The sequence below is a fragment of the Mastigoproctus giganteus genome, chromosome 4, assembly GCF_048544385.1.
Source record: "Mastigoproctus giganteus isolate SK-2022 chromosome 4, ASM4854438v1, whole genome shotgun sequence".
NCBI classification, from domain to species: domain Eukaryota; kingdom Metazoa; phylum Arthropoda; class Arachnida; order Uropygi; family Thelyphonidae; genus Mastigoproctus; species Mastigoproctus giganteus.
This window is the reverse complement of record NC_143578.1, coordinates 192,087,635-192,109,243: the sequence shown is the minus strand read 5'-3', so window position 1 is coordinate 192,109,243 and position 21,609 is coordinate 192,087,635. Positions and strand designations below refer to the sequence as shown.

Sequence of the window (21,609 nt, the reverse complement as noted above, 5' to 3'; positions counted from 1 at the left end):
AACATAAAAAAAATATTCCAGTTTAATCACCTGAAATCTAAACAAACTGAAGAAATTAGGGAAACCTTTGGAGCTTCTCGTGGTTGGTTCGAGAAATTTAAAAAACGGGCCAGGATTCATAGTGTAAAATTAACAGGAGAAGCTGCAAATAAGGTTCCAGAAAACTAAAGGAAATAACTGAACGTGAAAATTTTCCAAATTTGGTGTTCAATGTTGACGAAAGCGGTTTGTTCTGGAAACGGCTACCAACAAAAAGCTTCATTTCTATTGAAGAAAAATCAGCTGCTGGGTTCAAAGCAGCCAAAGACTGTTTAACGTTACTCTTTGGATCAAATGCCTCTGGCGATTATAAATTAAAATTGTTATTAGTTTACCATTCAGAAAATTCGAGGGCGTTAAAAGGTAACATAAAAATGAATTTACCTGTAATATGGAAAGCAAATAGAAAAGCGCGGGTTACCAAGGAGTTATTTACTGATTGGTTTGTTAACCACTTTTGTCATGAAGTAAAACGGTATTGTCGAAAAAAACAACTTTGAAGAAAAAGCTCTTTTGTTGTTAGACAATGCTCCGGGACATCCTACTAATCTTAACACGTTGGACACATGCATTCCTGTCAAAGTTGTGTTTCTTCTAGCAAACACAACTTCCCTGATTCAACCATTGGATCAGGGAGTAATAGCATCATTTAAAGCTTATTATCTGCGTCGAACATTAAGCAGTTTAACTGAACTAGAGGTTAAAGAGGAAATGACAGCTAAAACTTTTTGGAAAAACTACACCATTAAAAATGCAATTGAAAACATTGATAGTTCTTGGAAAGAAGTCACTAAGAAATGCTTAAATGGAGTTTGGCGCAAAATATGGCCAGAAGTTGTACTAGAAGAAGAAATTAGAAATGAAGTTATCCAGATAGCTCAATCAATAGGTTTCGAAAATGTCGATGAAGAGGATGTTAGAAATTTATTGAATGCAGAAGATGATGGTTTTTCAGTGGAAGATTTAGAAAACCTTGTTAGCAATAAGACAAAGTTAAAGAAGTTCCTGCCGAAAAAGTGTTAACAACCAAAGATTTAAAAAGGTGCTTAAATAACATTGAAAACGTTTTATTTAATTTTTTTAGTGAAAATGATCCTGATTTAGGAAGAAGTATTATTGTTAAGCGATCAGTTATAAATGCAATAACTCCGTATAGGCAATTGTTAAATGAAAGAGAAAAAGAGCATAAACAATCAACTTTAGACTCGTATTTTAAAATGTGATTTCACTTTGTATGTAAGTTGACTGTTTATTTAATAAAACTTTTCTTTGTGCGAAAAAAAAGCTTTTCATTTTCTTTAAGTAGGAACGTATCCCTATTCTGGCCATAGTATTTAAACCTCTGAAAACGAAGTTTCGCTTAACGAAGTAATTTCGTGGAACGCATCCCATTCGTTATTCGAGGTATGCCTGTATTTCTTTTGTTTATTATCAAAAACAAAATTAATTAATTTAAGCTGCTGGGTAATCTTTTGATGTTGATATTTTTGGGCTAATTAAGACATGGTGGCATCCTGATGATCACAGTGATTACAATGTATTCAAGAGAGAGAGAGAGATAGAGGAATATGGCTAGGGGGGGGTGGGAATGTTTCTTATCAGAAATGGAGTGAATGGAGTGACTGCTACCAGATTCTGATTGAGCACAAGTGGGATGTAGAATCAGTGAGATATTGGTTGTCTAATGATAATGCAAAGTTGGATGTAGAATCAGTGAGGTATTGGTTGTCTAATGATAATGCAAAGTTGATAGATATACTACAGACAATGACTGTGTGAAATTAGACAAAAATCTTTTTAGGCAACTAGAACATGCAAGTAACAATGAATGCCTCATTATTTATGACTTTAACATAAATAGTCATGGTCAAGCAATACACCAAGCGTTCAATATTTCTAAACTCTGGATAAATGTTACTTATTTCATTAAGTAAGAGAAAGTAAAAGGGGATGGGAAAAAATATCCTTGACCTGCCCTAACTAAAGATCCAAGTATTATCAAAGACATAAAAGCACAGCCACACCATTAACAAGTAGTGACCATATCATAAAAAATAATTAAGTGTCCAAGAAAATTTCAGTGGTCTAAGGAAGCAGAGGCTTAAATTTTAGGCTGGTAAGATAGTTGAGGGCCTTCCTAAGCCTTACCAACTGGGAAACAATTACAGATCACTGGATACAAATCCACTTTAGAAAAACATTTAAGCTAATTTTCCTGGCAGCCACAACTGTATTTATACTACTGATAAGATATCACAAAAGACAGATGCCAAAGTTAATAACAAGAGAGCTGTCAGATCATTTACAGCTAAGAAAGCAGCATGGGATAGTTACAGATTACTGCATGACACTGATGCAATATGACAACTCTAAGCAGATGTGTAACAATACTACTGATCAAGTCAACTAAGGGCTGCTCACTGTTCTCTACATACATAGAATATTGTCCTGAACTATTTTGCCAGCCAAAAGGCCATCATCAAACCCAAACATCAAAGCATCTGGTGATGCTTTGATGTTTTGGTTTGATGATGGCCTTTCTGAGATGGTTCAAGGGCACCAACTGTCCCCAGATGGTGCCCTTGAACCACCTTATATAATGTGGATTCTTGTCTTCAGCAAATGGCTATTGAAATGTTTTAAAACAAAGACATTGTATACGTGCATATGAACATCCTCCTCTACAGAAAATCAAGGGCTCAGCTTGAGAAATTCTCCCAGACAGTGCGTAATGAACTGAAACTTTGAACTGCTACAAAGATACTTTGTCTTGGGACCGCAAAACCAAGATGATGCTCCTTAAATGTAAATTAAACTTAAACAGGCTTCCTTTAGTCAAATATCACACGAACCCCTCTCTCTAGAGAGATTTATTCAAATATTTGTCAAAAGACGGTCTTAGGTAAAATTAAAAAGTTTACAGCAGTGTTAATTAGAACCCTGAGATTGGGGACTTAATCCCTTTACTAGTAAGTTTCTGGATGATGTGCACACAACCTGTAGTGATTTTTCTTCTTCTACTTTTTTTTTTGAAGACTAAAGATTTTTAAAATTTTACAACTACATTAGACTCAATTTTCCAGGATAGATGATAAAAAAAAAAAAAAAAAATCCCAGATAATCGTTTTCCAAGTCAATCCGAAAAATTCAGCAAGTCCCTGACATACGTAAAACATACATTCCAGGACTTCTTACATAAGCCGAGTTTTACATAACTCGAGAATGACTAATAAAATATTTCTACTATATCCCTGATATACCAAAATTACAAAAATCACATAATATCCTAAGAAGAATGAAGAAAAATAGTTATATATTTTTCAATTAATTAGTTATATATATTTTTTTATTTATTAGTTATATATTTTTTATTAATTAGTTATACATATAGAAAAGTTATATATTTTTAATTAGTTCAATTAAAAACTTTATCTGGGGACAGTGGTGAAGTAGCCAGAGTGGCTCATAAGAAAAGAAACCATAAAAAGAAGAAAAAATGCATGTTATTGTACTGTAAAAACTGATACTGTATATATTTCGTAGCCTTAGTTTTTATATTTGACATCATTTGTGCCAATCCACTTCTCGTATTCTGTCTTTCTCCTTTATTATTGTATTCACCGGTGACACTGACAAATTTGAATTCCACATGAAACTTGTTAATGTTTTACCATTTTCATACATCCTTATTATTTTAATTTTCTGATCCAACTCAATCGCTTTCCACTTCTTGGTAGATATACTAGTACCACTGTCACTTATTGTCTTAGTCGGCACCATGATAATGGTCAAAATGCCTGTGGCGTAGCTACATTGTAGCTACGCCACAGGCAGGTACCCTGGTGTTGCAATAGTGACAACCCAGTTATTAAGTATAACTTCACAATATGAGAGATGCCTGATGGTGTGCAGTGATATAGACTATAAAATATTTAAGGGCAAAGGCCTCATGCTACGAGGTAGAATGACTAACATGTAGGTTAGTGCAAAAGCATATTTTTAATGTAGCCATCTACCAAAGTAGTTAAATTGGCATCGTTTTGGTTATATCAGACAGTACTGTTTGATATAACCAAATCAGTGGTATCCGCTGAGAATAAATAACAAGTAGTCTTCCTCACTGGTGAAGTATTATTTATTTGAGGTAGTACAATACCATGGCAACTCGTTGTGAAGGCATTCACAATATGAGATATAACCAAAATGATGCCAATTTAATTAATTAATTTAACTAGTTTGGTAGGTGGCTACGTTAAAATAATGCTTTTGTACTAACCTACATCTTAGTCATTCTACCGCGTAGCATGAGGCCTTTGCCCTTAATTATTTTATAGCCTATATACACACCATCATGAATCTCTGATATTGTGAAGTTATACTTCATAACTGGGTTGTCACTATTGCAACACCAGGGTACCTGCCCACCCACCGAAGAGAAGCCAACAAACTTTGAAACGGTGCCGTCTGGGTGGTGGTGGTGGTGATATCCGCTGAGAATAAATAACAGTAGTCTTCTCCACTGGTGAAGTGTTATTTATTCGAGGTAGTACAATACATGGCAACTCGTGAAGGCATTCACAATATGAATGCCTTCACAACGAGTGAATGCCTTCACAATGGCTACATTGAAATGATGCTTTTGCACTAACTAATGTAAATATAAAAATGAATACAGTAAACCCCCGCTATTCGCAGTATCTGTATTCGCGGTTTCGTGTATTCGCGATCGCTGATTTAATATAAAATGAAACCTAAAAAAATGTGAATTTTAAAGCGCCGTGAATATTATCCACCATAAAAAAACATGGGCGTGGCTAAAATTATCTTTCCCGGTCAAAACAACAGCGCTCAGTGGGTGGGGGGAGAGGGGTGACAAAATCGCGAGCGTGGATGTTTTTCGTAATCCTTGTTCGGTATGTGTTATGCACTTGTAATGGAAGTTTTTGTCGTTTGCTTTTAATTTATATGCTTATAAATTGAATAAATTTATCAATTTTGTAAGCATATCAATTTATAAACTGATATGCTTACAAAAGTGATAAATCTACCGTTTTCAGTGTAAAACAGACTTTTTCGAGTGTGTTAACGGACGAAAGTGACTTTATTGTGGACAAGTTCTTTCTAACCCGCACAAAAATATGGCTACGAATAGCACTTTTATACTTTTATAACACACAGTATTTCTTGAGCTTGGAGGATGGTGTCCATCATAACCCTGCAGACTCAAGACTATTTTGCTTTGAAACCCTTAATTTTCTTGATGCAAGAAAGCAAGCTTATTCAGCATCAGCCAAAAAAAAAAAAAAAAAAAAAAACAAAACAAACACACACTCCACTCCTATGTCACCCCTCCGTTCGTTCGAAATACCTGTCCAGTTGAGCCTTAAATTTGTTTAGGCTATCGACTTCAACAACAAGTGACGGAAGTCGGTTCCACCAACCAACCACCCGCTGGCCAAAGGCAAATTTCCGCACATCTATCCGACATCCGTCCTTCCTCAATTTGAATTTATGCCCTCTGAGGTGATTATTTTGAGCAAGATGAAAGATGAAGAATCCCATTGGCATTGAGAATGCTCAAACCATTCAAAGCCTTATACACCTCTATCAGATCACCTCACCGGTGCCTAGTCTCCAGACTGTAATTTGCAAAACTTAAGCCTTTCTTCGTAAGAGCAACCCCTTGTTCCATTCACCAATCTTGTTGCCCTTCTCTGTACCTGTTCCAGCAGCTCTACATCCTTCTTGAAATGAGGCCTCCAGACCTGTATACAGTACTCTAGGTGTGGCCTGACCATTGCCTTATACAATGGAATAATCACCTCCTTATCCCTGCTGGAAAAATTCCTGTATATCATTGACAATACTCCATGAGCTACTCTTGCAGCCCGTCTGCACTGCTCAGAGAACTTCATATCTGCCTGCACAATTACACCCAGGTCCTTTTCATTCTCCACCACTGTCAGTGTATTACCGCAGAGTTGATATGTTGCTCTGGGGTTACTGTTTCCCATATGTAGTACTTTACATTTGTCAATGTTAAACTTCATTTGCCACCTCTCAGCCCATCTGTTCAACCTTTCCAGATCCTGTTGCAGCAGCATAGCGTCAGTAGTGTCCTTAACAACCCTGCCAACCTTTGTATCATCTGCAAACTTGGACATTAAACTTGATATCCCATCATCAATATCATTCATAAACACCGAAAACAACAACGGACCCAACACTGAACCCTGAGGAACTCCACTAATAATATTAGTCCACGTTGAGCAGTGTCCATTGATTACCACTCTCTGTCTTCTGCCACTCAACCATCCCCTTATCCATAGCAGCAATTTGCCTCCAATGCCCCACTGCTGCAATTTGTGCAGCAGTCTTCCATGTGCAACAGTATCAAAAGCCTTTCTAAGATCCAAATATATAATATCAAAGTTATTCCCTGCATCCAGTTCTTTTGTGACTACATCATAGTATCCAATCAAATTGGTCAGGCAAGACCAGCCCTTAACAAAACTATGCTGCGTCTGAGCTATAACTGAATTCTTGTCTAGATGATCCTGCAGTGCTTCTTTAACCAGTGCCTCCATTAATTTACCTGGAACAGAAGTTAAACTAACAAGTCTATAATTACTTGTGTCAGCCTTTGATCCTCCTTTGTGAATTGGGGTCACATTTGAACATCTCCAGTCTATGGGTACCTCCCCTGAGACCAAAGAAGCTCTCATAATTATGGCTAGGGGTTTGCTTACTTCCTTTGCTGCCTCCTTTAATATAACTGGATAGATCCCATCCATCCCAGGTGCTTTTTTTATGTTTATCCTCAACAATCTCTCCTCCACTTTCCCTCAGTTATTACAAAATCATCCAGCTCACTGCCAATGTTTACTTTACCTACATCATTCTCCTTCCTGTATAACTCCTCATGCGTGAATGTACAAAGGGTACTAGGAAAGTTTTGCAATACAGCTTTGTTTATTTAATTTTTTCAAAGTAATTTCCTCTACATTCAATACACCTCTCCATCCTCCGAAACCAATCTTTAAACCAGTTCTGCCAAGTTTCACTAGGGAGTAAAGCACACTCGTTGTCCCAAGCCCGTAGAAGGTCCTCATCACTGGAAAACCGCCTCCCTTTTAGCTTCTCACATGCGGGAACAGTGCAAAGTCTCAGGGAGCAAGGTCTGGACTGTAGGGAGGGTGCTCGAGAAGTTTCAGTCCTGTCGTGGTCAAATATTCGGTGCAGGCTTTGGCGTGGTGAGCTGGAGCATTATCGTGATGGAGCTACCAGGTGTCCATTCTTGACTTTGGCCGCAGGTTCTTCATAGATCCAATGACTTTAGGCAGGCATTGTTCAGTATACCACTTAGCTGTGACTGTCTTCTGCATGTCCAAAACGACACGTTCCACAATTCCACTCGATTTGAAAAATACAGCTATCATTTTCTTCTTTACAGATCGGGATTTTCTGACAATTACGGGTGTGTCATCATCATCAAAAACCCAAACTTTGTTTTGAGCCTTGGTCGGCAGATCGTAATAGTACAACCAAGTCTCGTCACCGGTCACGATGTTGTTCACATACCGAGATTGTCCCTTATCAAACTTTTTTAACATCTCCCGGTACCAAGTCACACGTGTCATCAGCTCTTCAGTCAGTTGATGCGGCACCCAGAGAGAACAAAGTTTCTTCACGTGCAAATGATCTTGCAGAATCGAACGAATTGCTGGTGCATTTAGGCCCAAAGTATCCTCTATCTGTTGGTAGGTCACTCGCCTGTTTTCGTCAAGCATTTTCCTCACAGCAGTAACGTTTTCCTCCGTAACTGACGTTCGTGGCCTTCCCGGCCTCTCAGAATCCTCCAGAGTGAAATTTCCCCTTTGGAATTCTCTATACCACCTGAATATCGTTGTACGATGTGGACAATCATCATCTAGTGCAAGAGTCATTTCTTCTAAGCACTGGTCTATGGTTAAACCACGCACAAAATTATACCGCAAAACTGTCCTTATCTCATTTCGTGACCACGATGCCATCGCAAGCACTTTACACTCTCACTACTAATGAATAACTGAGCCCATCGACTTGGCGCGGCGGCTACTATGCACGTATGAACATGTCTCAACATGCAGCAACAAGCAGCTTCCTGTGATTCATTGTTGCGTCATATTGCAAAACTTTCCTAGTACCCTTTGTAGATGCAAAATACTCGTTTAGATTGTTAGCCACCTGAGCAGGATCCTCAACTGTTGAACCATCAATATCCAGTGGACCAATCTGATTCATCCCCTTCCTTCTTGAGTTTAAATAGGTAAAGAACTCTTTTCTGTTTTTCTTTGCATCCTTTGCCAAGGATTTTTCGTAGTCTGCCTTTGCCTGCCTAATCTCCTTTGTGACTTGGTTACAGACCAACTTATATCTATCATAGGCTTCCATGTCACCCATTAATTTGTATGTATCCCATGCATTTTTCTTCTCTGCCATATGTCTCATTAGTTCATCTGACAACCATTTAGGCCTAAACCTTGAACAATATTTCTTAGTTGGTATGTAAAATAACAAGAGAAATGTGAAAATATCAAAGAAGGTGATGACATTGGCGAATAAAATGAGTTATTAGATAAAATTTCTAATGGTGAAAGTGTCTCCTCAGTGGCAAAACATTATAAAATCAATGAGTCAACTGTACGATCAATCAAAAAATCGGAAGAAAAAATCCGCCGTAGTGTCCTTGAAAACGCACTAATTGCTTCAAAAATTTGCTCTGTAACTCGTGATGTTAAATTAGAAAAAATGGAAAACGCTTTAAATCTGTGGATAGAAGACCAAACTCAAAATAAAATTCCGTTAAGTTCACTCATCATTCGTAAAAAGGCAAAACTCCTTTATCAATACTTTAGCGAAACTGATGATAGCACTGGCGGGATAAGTTTTTTTTTGCTAGCAAAGGCGCTGGTTTGAAAGATTTGTTTGAAATTTTTAATAAATATTACAATTAATATTAAATTGTTTCTTATTTTCATTTTGATGCCATATGCTTGCATTTCACTATGTATAATATGATAGTACTTCATAATATGACTATGTACATAGTCATATTATGAAGGTACATATAATACATACATACATAGACAAAATTTTAGACTAGTTTTTCTTATATATTTCATACTTTGGAAAGGAACCCCTTTATTACTATGGGAGCCATAACTCAGTATTCGCGACATTTCTCAGGAACATAACCCCCACGAATAGCGGGGGTTTACTGTACAATCACTTGTAAACACTTGGTAGATGGTAACACCAGGATTTCAAGGGAATCTGTGCATACATAAATATTATTTGTTGATAACACTTTTTGAATGAATAATGAAAATGTACATGCATATGCATACTTGGAAGGGAGGGGAAAAAAAAGGGCTAAACTCCAAATTTCAACTATATATAATTAAGTCATTGTACCCATCGGCACTTATAGTATTGAAGCTTGATTTCGGAAGACAAAGCTAACTATCCAGAAGTAGCTTTACTTTTATAACACACAGTATTTCTTGAGCTTGGAGGATGGTGTCCATCATAACCCTGCAGACTCAAGACTATTTTGCTTTGAAACCCTTAATTTTATCCATCATAGGCTGTGGTCCATGCTTTAATGGCAACTGCTGAAATCATGGATGATGCACGGGGCGTTTCCGGTATCCGAGTCCCCGCAGTTACGAAGATTAATTTCTGAAACCGATACAAGCAATGAAAACAATGTGGAGGATTTTTGAAAAAGTTTTACTATTCTGCACTGCATAAAAATGATTGGAGATTAGAATGAAATTTCATATAGATCAGGGGTAGTCAGCTTAATTTGTGATGCGATCTACTTTTTTTTCTTCAAAATGTATCATGATCTACCATCTCAAGAATTTCACTGACATGGTTAAAAAAGTTAATCAACACATATTGAAAACTGGTTGTTTATAAATTTTAAAATTAAATATAATTCATAATTCTTATTTTAAATTCATACATATTTAAAATTTTAATTTATGCGAAGTTTGTGTGTTCATGTTATCCGTGAAGCTTTCAAAATCGGTGATATACTGTGATAAGGCCAACATAAAGAATCTTCTGTATGCAAGTCCGTAAGAGTAAAGCGATTCTTCGTCTTTGTTTGTTTCAAATACGAAAAGGCCGATTCACATAGATATGTGGAACCAAAACAGGAATTTAAAAGTTCACTGCATTTTTTTTACATTTGGTACTTTTCTCGGCAAACATATTTCCAAAAGTCTTCTTCTGATGATCTGACTTTTAGGAAGGTATCGTTCCGCAACGTAATAATTTCATTTTCAAGTAATATTTTCTCCGTGTGAAAAATCTCAGCAATTTATTTCGTATCTAAGTCGACATTAAATGGATAAGAAATATATTGAATAATGTCTTCAATTGTTTTAAAATCATCCACAACTTTCTTAATTTCAGAAACATATTTCGCACTATTAAATTCAAAAACAGGATATTTTTGCAAATTAACTTTTGTATTTGCAAAATTATTGGATTTTTTTTTCTTTGAGATCCTTAGCCATTGCCAAAAATTGATATTTATATGCAAAAATACTACTAATCAGTGTGTTGAAGTGCCTTTCTAAATTTCCTTTTTTTGGATGTAGCCACGGAAGCATTGCAAATCAAACATTTTTCTTTTATCATTACAAAAATGTATTCTAGTTCCCACTCTTGATGAAAATGATAAGTTTTGCTCTTTTTCGTTGTATTAATTTTAAATCAAAGGTTATTAAATTAATGTATAAGTACTGTCCAGTTATTAATATTAAGTAAGCTAAATAAGAATTCGACAAATACACTATGCTCTCCACAACTGCGTGCAATTTCACTAGACAAGTCTAGTGGCTGCGCGGCGCCAAGAGTAGTCACGTGATTCAACGGATTTGTAAAAGTCTATGCAGTGGGGCGCATAATAATAATATTTAGATTTTGACTAATCTATTTTTATATATTTAAAATTTGTCATGATCAAATGAAATTAAAGCCACGATGGACTTGCTGGTCACCCCTAGTGTAGATATTAATTAATAACTCATGGAAAAAGTTATACTCTGATGCAGTTCGTGAATATGAAGAATGCAAAGTGACCAAGTTACAAAATGAAATTGTCATTGTAATGCTGTTTTGCAATACCTTGTCCAAAGAGGTGTACCACAGGGATTGGTACTCATTGCTACATTGTTTGCACTTAGAATAAACAATTTAGTGCAGAACATTTTGGGTAATGTAGACATCTATCTTTATGCTGATGACCATGCAATATCTTGCCATTCACAGAATGAGCTCCATTGAAATCAATGGAGCTCATTCTGCGAATAAACTCTTAACTTGCAATAAACTATGCAGCTTGCAATACACAAAATAGTGCCATGGACTTCACATAATGGTTATCGTCTGTCGGCAACCAAAACTGCAGCGATTCACTTTTGTAGAAACACCAACTACATCCAGAACCTGAATTATCACTGGGAAATCAACTGATACCAATTACCAACAATATTGAATTCTTGACCCTGACATTCCAGAAACACATACTACAAACACGGACTGTCTGTATGAAAAAGCTGAATATACTTAAAGTCATCTCAGCTATGATATGAGGAGCTTATCATTATACTCTACTCCACCTATACCGGGCCTTAATCAGATCTCAATTAGATTATGGTGCTCCTCTTTATAAATCTGCCCGAAAGACTGTTAGTCTGCCTCAACACAATACAACATAGTGTACTCAGGACTGCTCTTGGGGTGCTCAGGACTTTGCCGGTCCAAAGCTTATATATAGAGGTCAATGAACCTCCACTCCACCATAGGAGAAAGATGCTGCTCCTCAATTATGCAGTTAAAATAAATAACCTTCCATCTCTCATCCTATCTGGTCATACCTCAATGATCCTCAATGGGTAAACCTTTTTAGAAATAAGCCTCTTGAAAACAAATCTACAGTAATCCATCTACGAGAACTGATTCAGCAGTGGAATATGCATTTGACCAGTTTACATCAAGACAGAAAAATTGTATAAAACAGAATCTACAACTATGGAAATCTAGCTTCCACTCAAACAGACACGAAGAGGTAGCATGTATAGGTCATACCCACACATCTATATTTATTGCAAGGAAATAATCCACCACTGTGCTTGCACTGTGATTCATCACTAACTGTAAAGCATACTCTTATAGGGTGCACTCACTATCAGTATGCCAGAACCACATCATTCCAATCCCTATCTAATTTAAATGAGTCTCTTCAAATTAAACATATATTGGGGACAATTCCAATTTACCTGAGTTTTTCCACTCTAAAACAGATTAATATATTTATGCTCATCTAAACTCTTTTTATTAATCAGTACAGTGTCTCTCCACAGGAACAGGCACAATTTGGTCATAGTAGCTCTTGTGCCAAAAAAAACCCAACAACAACAAAATGAAATTGCAAGGCTTGCAAAAGAAGCTGGATTCCACGAGTTGATGGGGATATTACACAATTGCTTGAATCAAGTGCAAAACCACTTACAAATGAGGAGCTAGCAGAATAGTACCAATTACCACAGAAGAGGAAGCCGAAAATGATGACGTGATTGAATCACCAACAGATAAAAATTTGAAAATTAAAGAATTAAAGGCCCTTGAGAATAGTGACCAAGCACTTGAATATTTTTGTGAGAATGACCATTTCATGATCGTGCACAAAAATTAAGTGCAAAGTTAAATACATAACTAAAGGCTAGGACAATTTTATCTGAAAAAAATACAGCAGAAAAAAAAAAAAAAACCTCTGGATTCATTCTTTATTTGAAAAACTGAAAAATAGTGCAACTTCAATAAACTTTACTTAACCTTACATTGCTCAACATATTATAATTAAAAAAAAAAAAAATCTAATAAAATAATTCCCATTTTTCAGTTCCTTCAATCCACTGTTTTCTATGTACAAGTACACAATACACATTATTAAAATTTGGTCCCTGTTTTAAGTGGAATTTTCTGGAACCTCATTATCCGAAGATCTTGTTATCATATCTGTAAGGGTTGGCAGTGATATCAAGTGTATGTATTTGATATCACTGCCAATCCTTACAAATGCTGTGCTGTGCTGAGCAATATTAAAATAAAAAAAAAATTTTTAAATGGCAAGACAAAGGAAGCTTGTCCTAAAGGAGCTATCACTATGAAGTTTATCCCTAGTACAACCTGTGTTACTAAGATATGGACCAGAAAATGGTATGCAAAGCCTCTTCCTCGCATACCTATTGACTGACAACAGTTCCATGAATGCCAGATTTGCTGAGCTTGGCCTTTTAGACAATAAACACTTGTTACTGTGGTACCTCACAGTGACAAGTGTCTTGGTCTACATCATCTATGATTTTTATTTCTATATAGGTCTCAGACCTTTGATATGGAATCCATCCAAGAAGACAAGAGTACAAGCTAACTGAAATCAAATAATCTGAGCAATTCACGCCTTCATTCAGATTGCCTTTACTGGATAAACACAGAGAGAGAGAGAGAGAGAGAGAGAGAGAAAACTGTAGACAATTACAATGCAAGAACTTACAACTAAATGAGCATTTCTCATCTCTTCCCTTTTCCAATAACTGTATTTTTATGAGAGTGCACTGTGTGTGTGGTGGTTAACCTCTAGATTGTAAGGAGTGGGATTTTAGCTGTCTATTCAGTTATTTAAGGAAGGATTCTCTTTTTCTTTCTTTTCCTTTGGAATCAGTGATTGTGTGCAAGTGGCCAATTCCTAGAGCCAGGAGAGACCTTTCTCTAACACATGCGTGCGCACAACTGTAGACAATTACAATGCGAGAATTTACAACTAAATGAGCATTTCTCATCTCTTCCCTTCCCTTCTCCAAAACTGTATTTTTATGACTGTGTACCATATTTATGTGTGCGTGGTGGTGGTGGGGGGGATTTTGGCTGTCTATTCAGTCATTTATGGTAGGACTGACTTTTTCTTTCTTTTCCTTGGAATTAGTGATTGTGTACAAGTGGCCAATTCCTACAGCCAGGAGTAGGAACTTACTGGCGCTATCTGATTATGCAGACAGTTTGGGTTACTGGTCCCCCCCCCCACCAAATGATTTTAATAACACATGGGAGCTTAGACCATAATGCACAAAGTAAAGAACTGAATAAATAAAAGTTATAGAACACCTAAAAAGTTAGCCATTCTAATTAATACATAGAAACAGAATGTTACTAATCATTAAAATCTATAAAAGAACAAGTAAAGAATGATTGTGATAGGGTAAACAATAAAAAGATATATAATTTGGGCTATTTAAGATATGTTTATAACACACCTTAAAATCATAAAGTTTATAGCACGTAAAAAGTGGAACATTCCAGACAAAGTTATCTTTGTCAGATGAAATCTGACTGGGTGTATAAGGCTCAGTCAGAAGGGAAAAAAAGCATTAAAATGCAAACATCATGCATTGAAAAAATTGGGACATTTGAGAAAAATGTGTTGTATGTCTTATGTGGGTGTTTTTTTTTTTTTTTTGTCACCCTCTTTCCACAAACCTTTGTTTCTAGTATCTAGTCCAACTCCTCCCAGCTAAGAACAAGCACCAAGAAACAAATTTCCAAGTGATCACTGCTTCCTGGTTGCAAAGAGACCAGTCATATGACAAATAACAAACAAGCACTAAATGGCAGAAATTTAGTTCCAGCACAGGGTAACATGACCCTTATTGTAAGGGAGTGCCTTAAGGTACCACTTTGCATACGGTGCACATACATGATTGAGAAGGAAATGCAAAAGAAGAGTATGGGAGTCACTGACCAAAAGAGCTAAGAAAGAAAGGAATAAGATATTCTTGTAACTTAATTATTAGGACACTTATAGGTCCAAAGGAAGGATATTAGGACACTTATAGGTCCAAAATGAGGAAATTATACATAACCCAGTCATATTTACAGACAAATTAAACAGTTAAGTTGCATCCACTTATATAAATGAAAACACATTTGAGCTTTGAGGACAGGATCTCATGGAAGTACCAGATTATTCTAAGATTAATGATATAATAAGCTCTGAAAAGTACCTAAAGAACAGAAAAGCTAACTGAGGCTGAGACAATAATGCTCCTGGAATGGAAGTGGCAGTTATATTAAAGAATCTGGCAAAAGAGTGCACCATATCAATGGGTATCTCACTCAGTTCACTAAATTCTGAATTCATTCTCCAATACAATTTCTTTGGACTGGAGAAGTGCAAATGTCTCACCTACTAATAAGAGAGGAACTGTGGTGATCAATAACTAGAGACTGGTGAGTTTAGCATAGTAATTTAAGGATACATCTTGATAAGAATCAAATCCTAGAAAGATCACAGCACAAGATGGTGAAAAGGAAAGGCTTGCTTGGCAAATCTGGTTAATTACCATGATGAAATTAGATGCAGAAAAAAATTTCAATACCATATGCATAGATTTTAGTAAGGTTTTTGAATTAGTCTCCCATAACATGTTACTGAATGAACTGTAACATGTTGGGGAAGATCCAGTAGGAAGATCAAGTGAAAAAATGAGCTGGTGGAGTGAAAGTGGGTAGAGAGTGGTGAAAATGGGCATTCTTAGAGACAGGCTCCCAAGGAGCCTGTCTCTCATTGTCCTCAGTTGATCAAAGTATACAACAAAAGCTGTCAAAGTTTTCTGATGATTAAAGGTAGGTAGGATGGTAAATAATTGGGACCAAGCTGCAATCTTTCCGAATGACTTAGTTTACATATGAGGTCTTCTGAAACATGGCAACTGAAATTTAATCTTACTACATGTAAGATTAAATTCAGTAAAAGAAATCTACAGGCAACATCCTATTCTAGGATGAAAGGAATTGAAGGTGGTTAACTGTGAAAAAGATTTAGGGGTTGTGATAAAACTAGACATTCCTTGAAATGTAACCAGACATTCACAAAGGTTAAGGGTAGACTATCACTGAAATACAGGATCAAAATATAGCAGTAGAATGAGAGATGTTCTTATTCCTCTTTATAGAAAGACAATGCAACCACATTTGGAAAATTCTTAAGGTGCTAAGGGTTGCCTTTGTGAAGAACATGAGAGAAGACATGATTACAGCTTGGAGACTAGACACTTTTGTGGTAACTTGATTGAGATGTATCAATTCCTTAAACTTAAAGGAATAAGCAAAATGAGAGAGAGAGAGAGGGGGGGGGGGGAGAGGAAGGATTCACATTTGCAATTGAAATTAGAGCAATGCACAAATGAAAAATTTTGGGAAACAACAAAAGACAATCTCATGAAGGTGACCTTTGAACGTGTTGCTGATAACTGGAATAAGCTGTTTGCCACTAGTGTTCATTGTTAGGATACCATCCAAACTTTGTCACCTGTATTGTCATTTTCTAAGCAGTATATTTCTACGTCTATGGAAATAGTGTGTTTCATCCCACAAATAGTGAGGGAAAATTCCCTTGGGTTTAAATCTTATAGATGGTTGCAACTCTAAACTACATCCTTAAATTTTACTATTAAAAATGAAAAAGGTCATATTAAATTTGGATAAATATAACAATAGAATAAAGTCTTGGGCTAACCAATCAGATATAAATAAGAACCTTTAACTTACTTTTCTATTGATGTCAGACAGTAATAAATAATTAGCAGACATGTCTAACTCAGCTTTTAAACAAGGCTGAATGAGATCTCCAGAATTTAGAGAAAACCTAAAAGAGTAAATAATACAAAAATTTTATGAAATAAAAACACAAAAGATATACTTTATGGAGGAGCAATACGACATTTCTTAAATGTAAGAGTATTTGTATATAGAAGGGATGCTAAGAGTTGTATCACTCTATTTTAGCACACTCACTGTGGTATAAAAATTAAACATTAAGTTTAAAAGTACATTATTTTTGCATAAAACGAAACACTAGAAAACTTAATTAAAAAACACCAATAAAATAAGCATGTGTACCATTATTTTCTCTGCAAAGGATGATATGGTACAGGTCTATTGGTTCATCTCAAAATGAACCAACAGACATGGTGTCATATGTTATTTGTAGTGTAAATGTGTAATTTTACAAAATTCAATATGACTGCTTCTTTCACTTATTACTTTGTCAATCTCTGTGACTGCAGAATTATTGTTAAACAAATCATCTCATTATAAGGGGCAAAGAGATCTGAACTATGATGAGTCCAATTAAGCAGAGTGAGCCACCTTCCTAACTTCCAATTCATCATGATTTTAAAATATTTCAAAATATTTAGAAACTGAGTATCTGGATAAAACAGTTAGGAGATGTCCATTCTGTTGGAAACATGATTCATCTTCCATACAGTGGTTCTCATGTTCAGGAAAAATCATTCACACAGTATCTCAACTTAACTATGAAATGAACGCAATCCAAAGTGAAAAAATGGGCAAATCAAGTGGTTTAATAGCAACTGTCCAAATCACAACACCCAATGGATTATTCCTAATTCTTCAAAGTGGGGAATTTCTTTACTATTTAAAAATATTTCTGACTCATCGGGCAGAAAGAAAAAAAAAAAAAAAGTGTAAACCAGTACAAAGCTGTATTATGTAACTGCTTCTGAATGCCAGAAGCACATTTACACTTTTGTCATTCTATTCAAAACAAGATCTGAGATATCATTAAAAAATATGGAGGCTTGTAAGGATATTATTTTTGGACCTTGTTTCAAGTGCCAGCACAGGACTGATTTTTGACAAACACAATTCCGACAAACTTTGAGTAATGACTCCATTCCCTTATTGATTACTTGATATATGTAATGATTTCTTCACTTCTTTGTTCCTGTAACATATGGAGAATTCTTAGTGTTAAATGTTTGAAACACATCAAAGCAAAGGATATGCACAAAACATTCAAAAAGAAATAACTTTAGCATTACCATTAGTAGAGGCATATGACACAAGAAAGCAAGCTTATGAAGAATCAGCCAAAAAAAAAAAAAAAAAAACCCATTGCACCCCTCCATTCATTCCAAATGCCTATCCAGCTCAGCCTTATATTTATTTAGGCTATCAACTTCCAAAACAAAAGATGGAAGTCTGTTCCATCAATCAATCACGGCTAAAGGCAAATTTTCGCACATCTATTCTACAACTGTCTTTCCTCAACTTGAATCTATGCCCCCTCAGGTTCTTAATCTGAGCAAGAATCCCATTAGCATTCAGTTTGCTCAACCCAGCCTTTCTTGGTAAGAGCACCCCTGTTGTTCCCCTCACCAATCTTGTTGCTCTTCCCTATGATGCTCATCCCTATCCAGGATAACGGTCTCAAACATTACACTAATCCTACAACCCTTATCCCTATTCAAGCTATGATCACCCAATGAACAAATCCTTAGGCTCTCCAGCCACTTCCAGTTCCAGAAACCCTATACCTTATCTGTAATTACAGCTCCTTTGGCTGTTATACCATGCCCGCTTTCCCAGGCATGTTCCGCCATGGCCGACCCCAAGACTTTAGCCAACCTAAGCGCCCTACTATGCTCTCCCCCCCCAGTCTATCGCGTAATCTGCGCTTAGTCTTGCTTATGTAACACCCCCCCCCCACAATCCGGACACTGAATTTTGTATACAACCCCACTGTTGTCAACTCCCACAACAGGGTCTTTAACCGCCGCCATCACAGTGTGCAGCTTCCGGTTCAGAAGCTGCACACAACATAATTGGTACGACCGTAAGATGCAGGCTATTGGCTGTAAAACCCGGGCAGTAGGGAATGTGCACGGTGGAGCCAGGTACTCCCTCCTCCCTGCGAGTACCATGTCCACAACAACCTTCAATCACGTTCTGGGGATAGGGAGAAATCAAACAGGTCACGGCCGACCTTATCAGATGTGGATACCCCCCAGAACGTGATTGACGGTTGAAGGATTTGTTCCATGGGTGATCATAGCTTGAATAGGAATAAGGGTTGTAGGATTATTGTAATGTTTGAGACCATGGATAGGATGAGCGTTTTAAGGTCATAGAGCCCCATGCCACTTCCGGTGCTGATATACGGGGAAACAGAGTATGCGCAGGTACCATAGTACATCCTGGGTCTGCTGGGTAGGCTTAGTGCTTTATAATGAATTGTTGATGCAGCACTACTTATATTGAGGAAGGCAGCAGATGCTGCTGAAAGTTCAGTTTTACAGTAATACAGGTTTAACGCTTTTAATGCATAGTATTTTAAAGTTTCACAGTAGTACGGGTTTAACGCTTTTAACGTATAGTATTTATAAAAGTTTTTATATGATTTGAATTGAATTCATATGATTTATGGTATTTTAAATTATACTACATTTTACAGTCGATTTTATTTATTTTATTTATGTTTATAAAGTTATAATTGGTCAGAGTTGGCGGCATCAATTATGGTTTCCTGACCACAGAGGCCTTTTTAGTGATGTATTTAAATTGTTAAAGATTGTTTATAAATCATGTGTATTAGTTGTCTGTTGACACTTTTAATTGACCAATAAGACGCACTTCGACAACATCTCCAAAATTCACCTAAATTTGTGCCCTTTTGTGGAAATGACCCACTTTGTATTTTTGCTCAGCAAAGTGGCCTTTACCCGTAAGCAGGCACAGTTGCAATTTATCTTACATCGAGGGTAGTATGAGTCATTATTCAATCGACAATGGGTTCCTTTTTAGTTGTATGTGTACAGTCTACAGTGTTTATTAAAAGTGTGATACCATTAATCCTTATTTCTACTACATCTGAGATTTTGGGTTGATCTACTTTCAATTCTAAGAACGTTCACTTGAAATTCACTTGGTTTTTTGGCTGTCAGTGTCGCTTCTGTAACTGCTGCAAGCCGATATGTTTTCATGAAATTTTATCGTATTTTTGATTAGTTAGCATATTAATTTGTGTTTTACAAATAGGTTAAAAAGGCTTAGTGGCATTCGTGAGCTTATTTTTAAAATTTATCTAGTGATTTTGTAAGTTACAAGTCTACTCCTACCGCTATCGTAGTGGTGTTTTAGGCGAGAATATTGTAGCGTAACCAGTAGCTCGGAAGAATTGTAATAATTAAGTACTTTGAAGGGTTTAATCACCTCTTGGGCATATATCTGTTGTATTTTTTGATTTTTAAAGCGTAATTTTTAAAATTTAGCTAGTGACTTTGTAAGTTACAACTCACTACTCTTACCGCTATCGTATTGGTGTTTTGGCTTGAAAATCGTAGCATAGAAGAATAGTAGGTTTTAACTGAAATAAATATGTATTTTGAAGGTTTTAATCTCTTTTTGGACATATACCTTTTGTATTTAGCTAAAGAGATACTAATTTAGCATTGCAATCGTTAATTATGATATAGCGTAACTTGATAAACTATATAGCAGAATACATATTACTGCATTAACTTAGTATAGTATTGTATAGTCAAGTATAGTACAGTAAATTTAATCAACTAAGTTTATTAACCTAATTAATTTTCATTATTAATTAATTAAATTGTATTTAAACGGAAATCGTGCCCAAGACTAGAACAGCAAAGCAACGGGCACAACATAGCTGGAGTGCTGTGGCTCATGGGAGAACCGAAGTGGGCAATTTACCAACGCCCACAGCCTAAACAAATGTGCAACTTGTGATATGTGTGCAGACCTTTCTGGGACGGGACATGATGTTGCCAATGGGGGTGCCTTTGTGTGTGCTCAATGAAAGCAGTGTGAAGGAGTTAGGTGCCAACTCAGCGTTATGGGCTTTTATGAGAGCTTGAAGGACAGGTTACATGCCCTCGAAAGACTTACATTGGCGTACCCATCAAGCTCTCAGCTGCCTACATCAATGCCAGAGCTTGCATTTGATCATCTGGAAACACAGCGGCAACCTTCAGGGCAGAACGTGCTGGTTCCACAGGAGCTAGTTATTGTCAATGACTATCATCAGGGAGACAGGAAATAAATTGTACAAAAAGGATAAGTGGAATAAGACCAGGATATGTCTCCAAGGGGAAAAAGTTGATGACGCTGTAGAGCTGATATCATCTTTTAATGGCACAAAGAGTAATATTGCACACGTCAGCACTAATGGCATTAAGAGTAGGAGATCTTCAGATTTACTTAACAAGTACAGGGTCAATGTTGAAAAAAAGTCACGGTTAAATTTGAAGGTGTCTGCAATTCTGCCCACACATGATAGGAAGCAGTATATGATGAGAGCCTTGTCAATCAATTCACCCTGAAGACATTGTGCAAGGCTCATGGGATAGAATTTTACTCAGCATGGTCTGTGCTTGTTAATAGGAGAGACCATTTCTACAGGGATGGGATACACTTAAATAGAAAGGGTGAAGAATATTTGCTGATGCTATCAAGGCAGTGTTAGGTAGTTTGGAAAAATGTTAGCTTGGGAGAGGGATTCACACACTAATAGATTAACGGTAGCCACAGGCACAGGTGAAAGTGATTCTTGCATTGCTTCTATTGGAATGAGCAGCAGTCTGCAAAGCAAGGTACTGGGGATTTCAGGGGCTGCTTGAAGTCATC

At 36.5% G+C, this 21,609-nt stretch overlaps 1 protein-coding gene across 1 annotated transcript in view; it reads right to left on the bottom strand.

The window, feature by feature from the left end:
• The window catches only part of Ge-1 (Enhancer of mRNA-decapping protein 4 homolog Ge-1), a 527,075-nt gene that overhangs the window by 316,888 nt on the left and 188,578 nt on the right, over positions 1-21,609 (bottom strand). Inside the window, exon 11 of the mRNA XM_090372439.1 lies at positions 16,705-16,801. Within this exon, the coding sequence (XP_090228565.1) occupies positions 16,705-16,801 (97 nt within the window). The remainder of the gene's footprint in view (positions 1-16,704; positions 16,802-21,609) is intronic.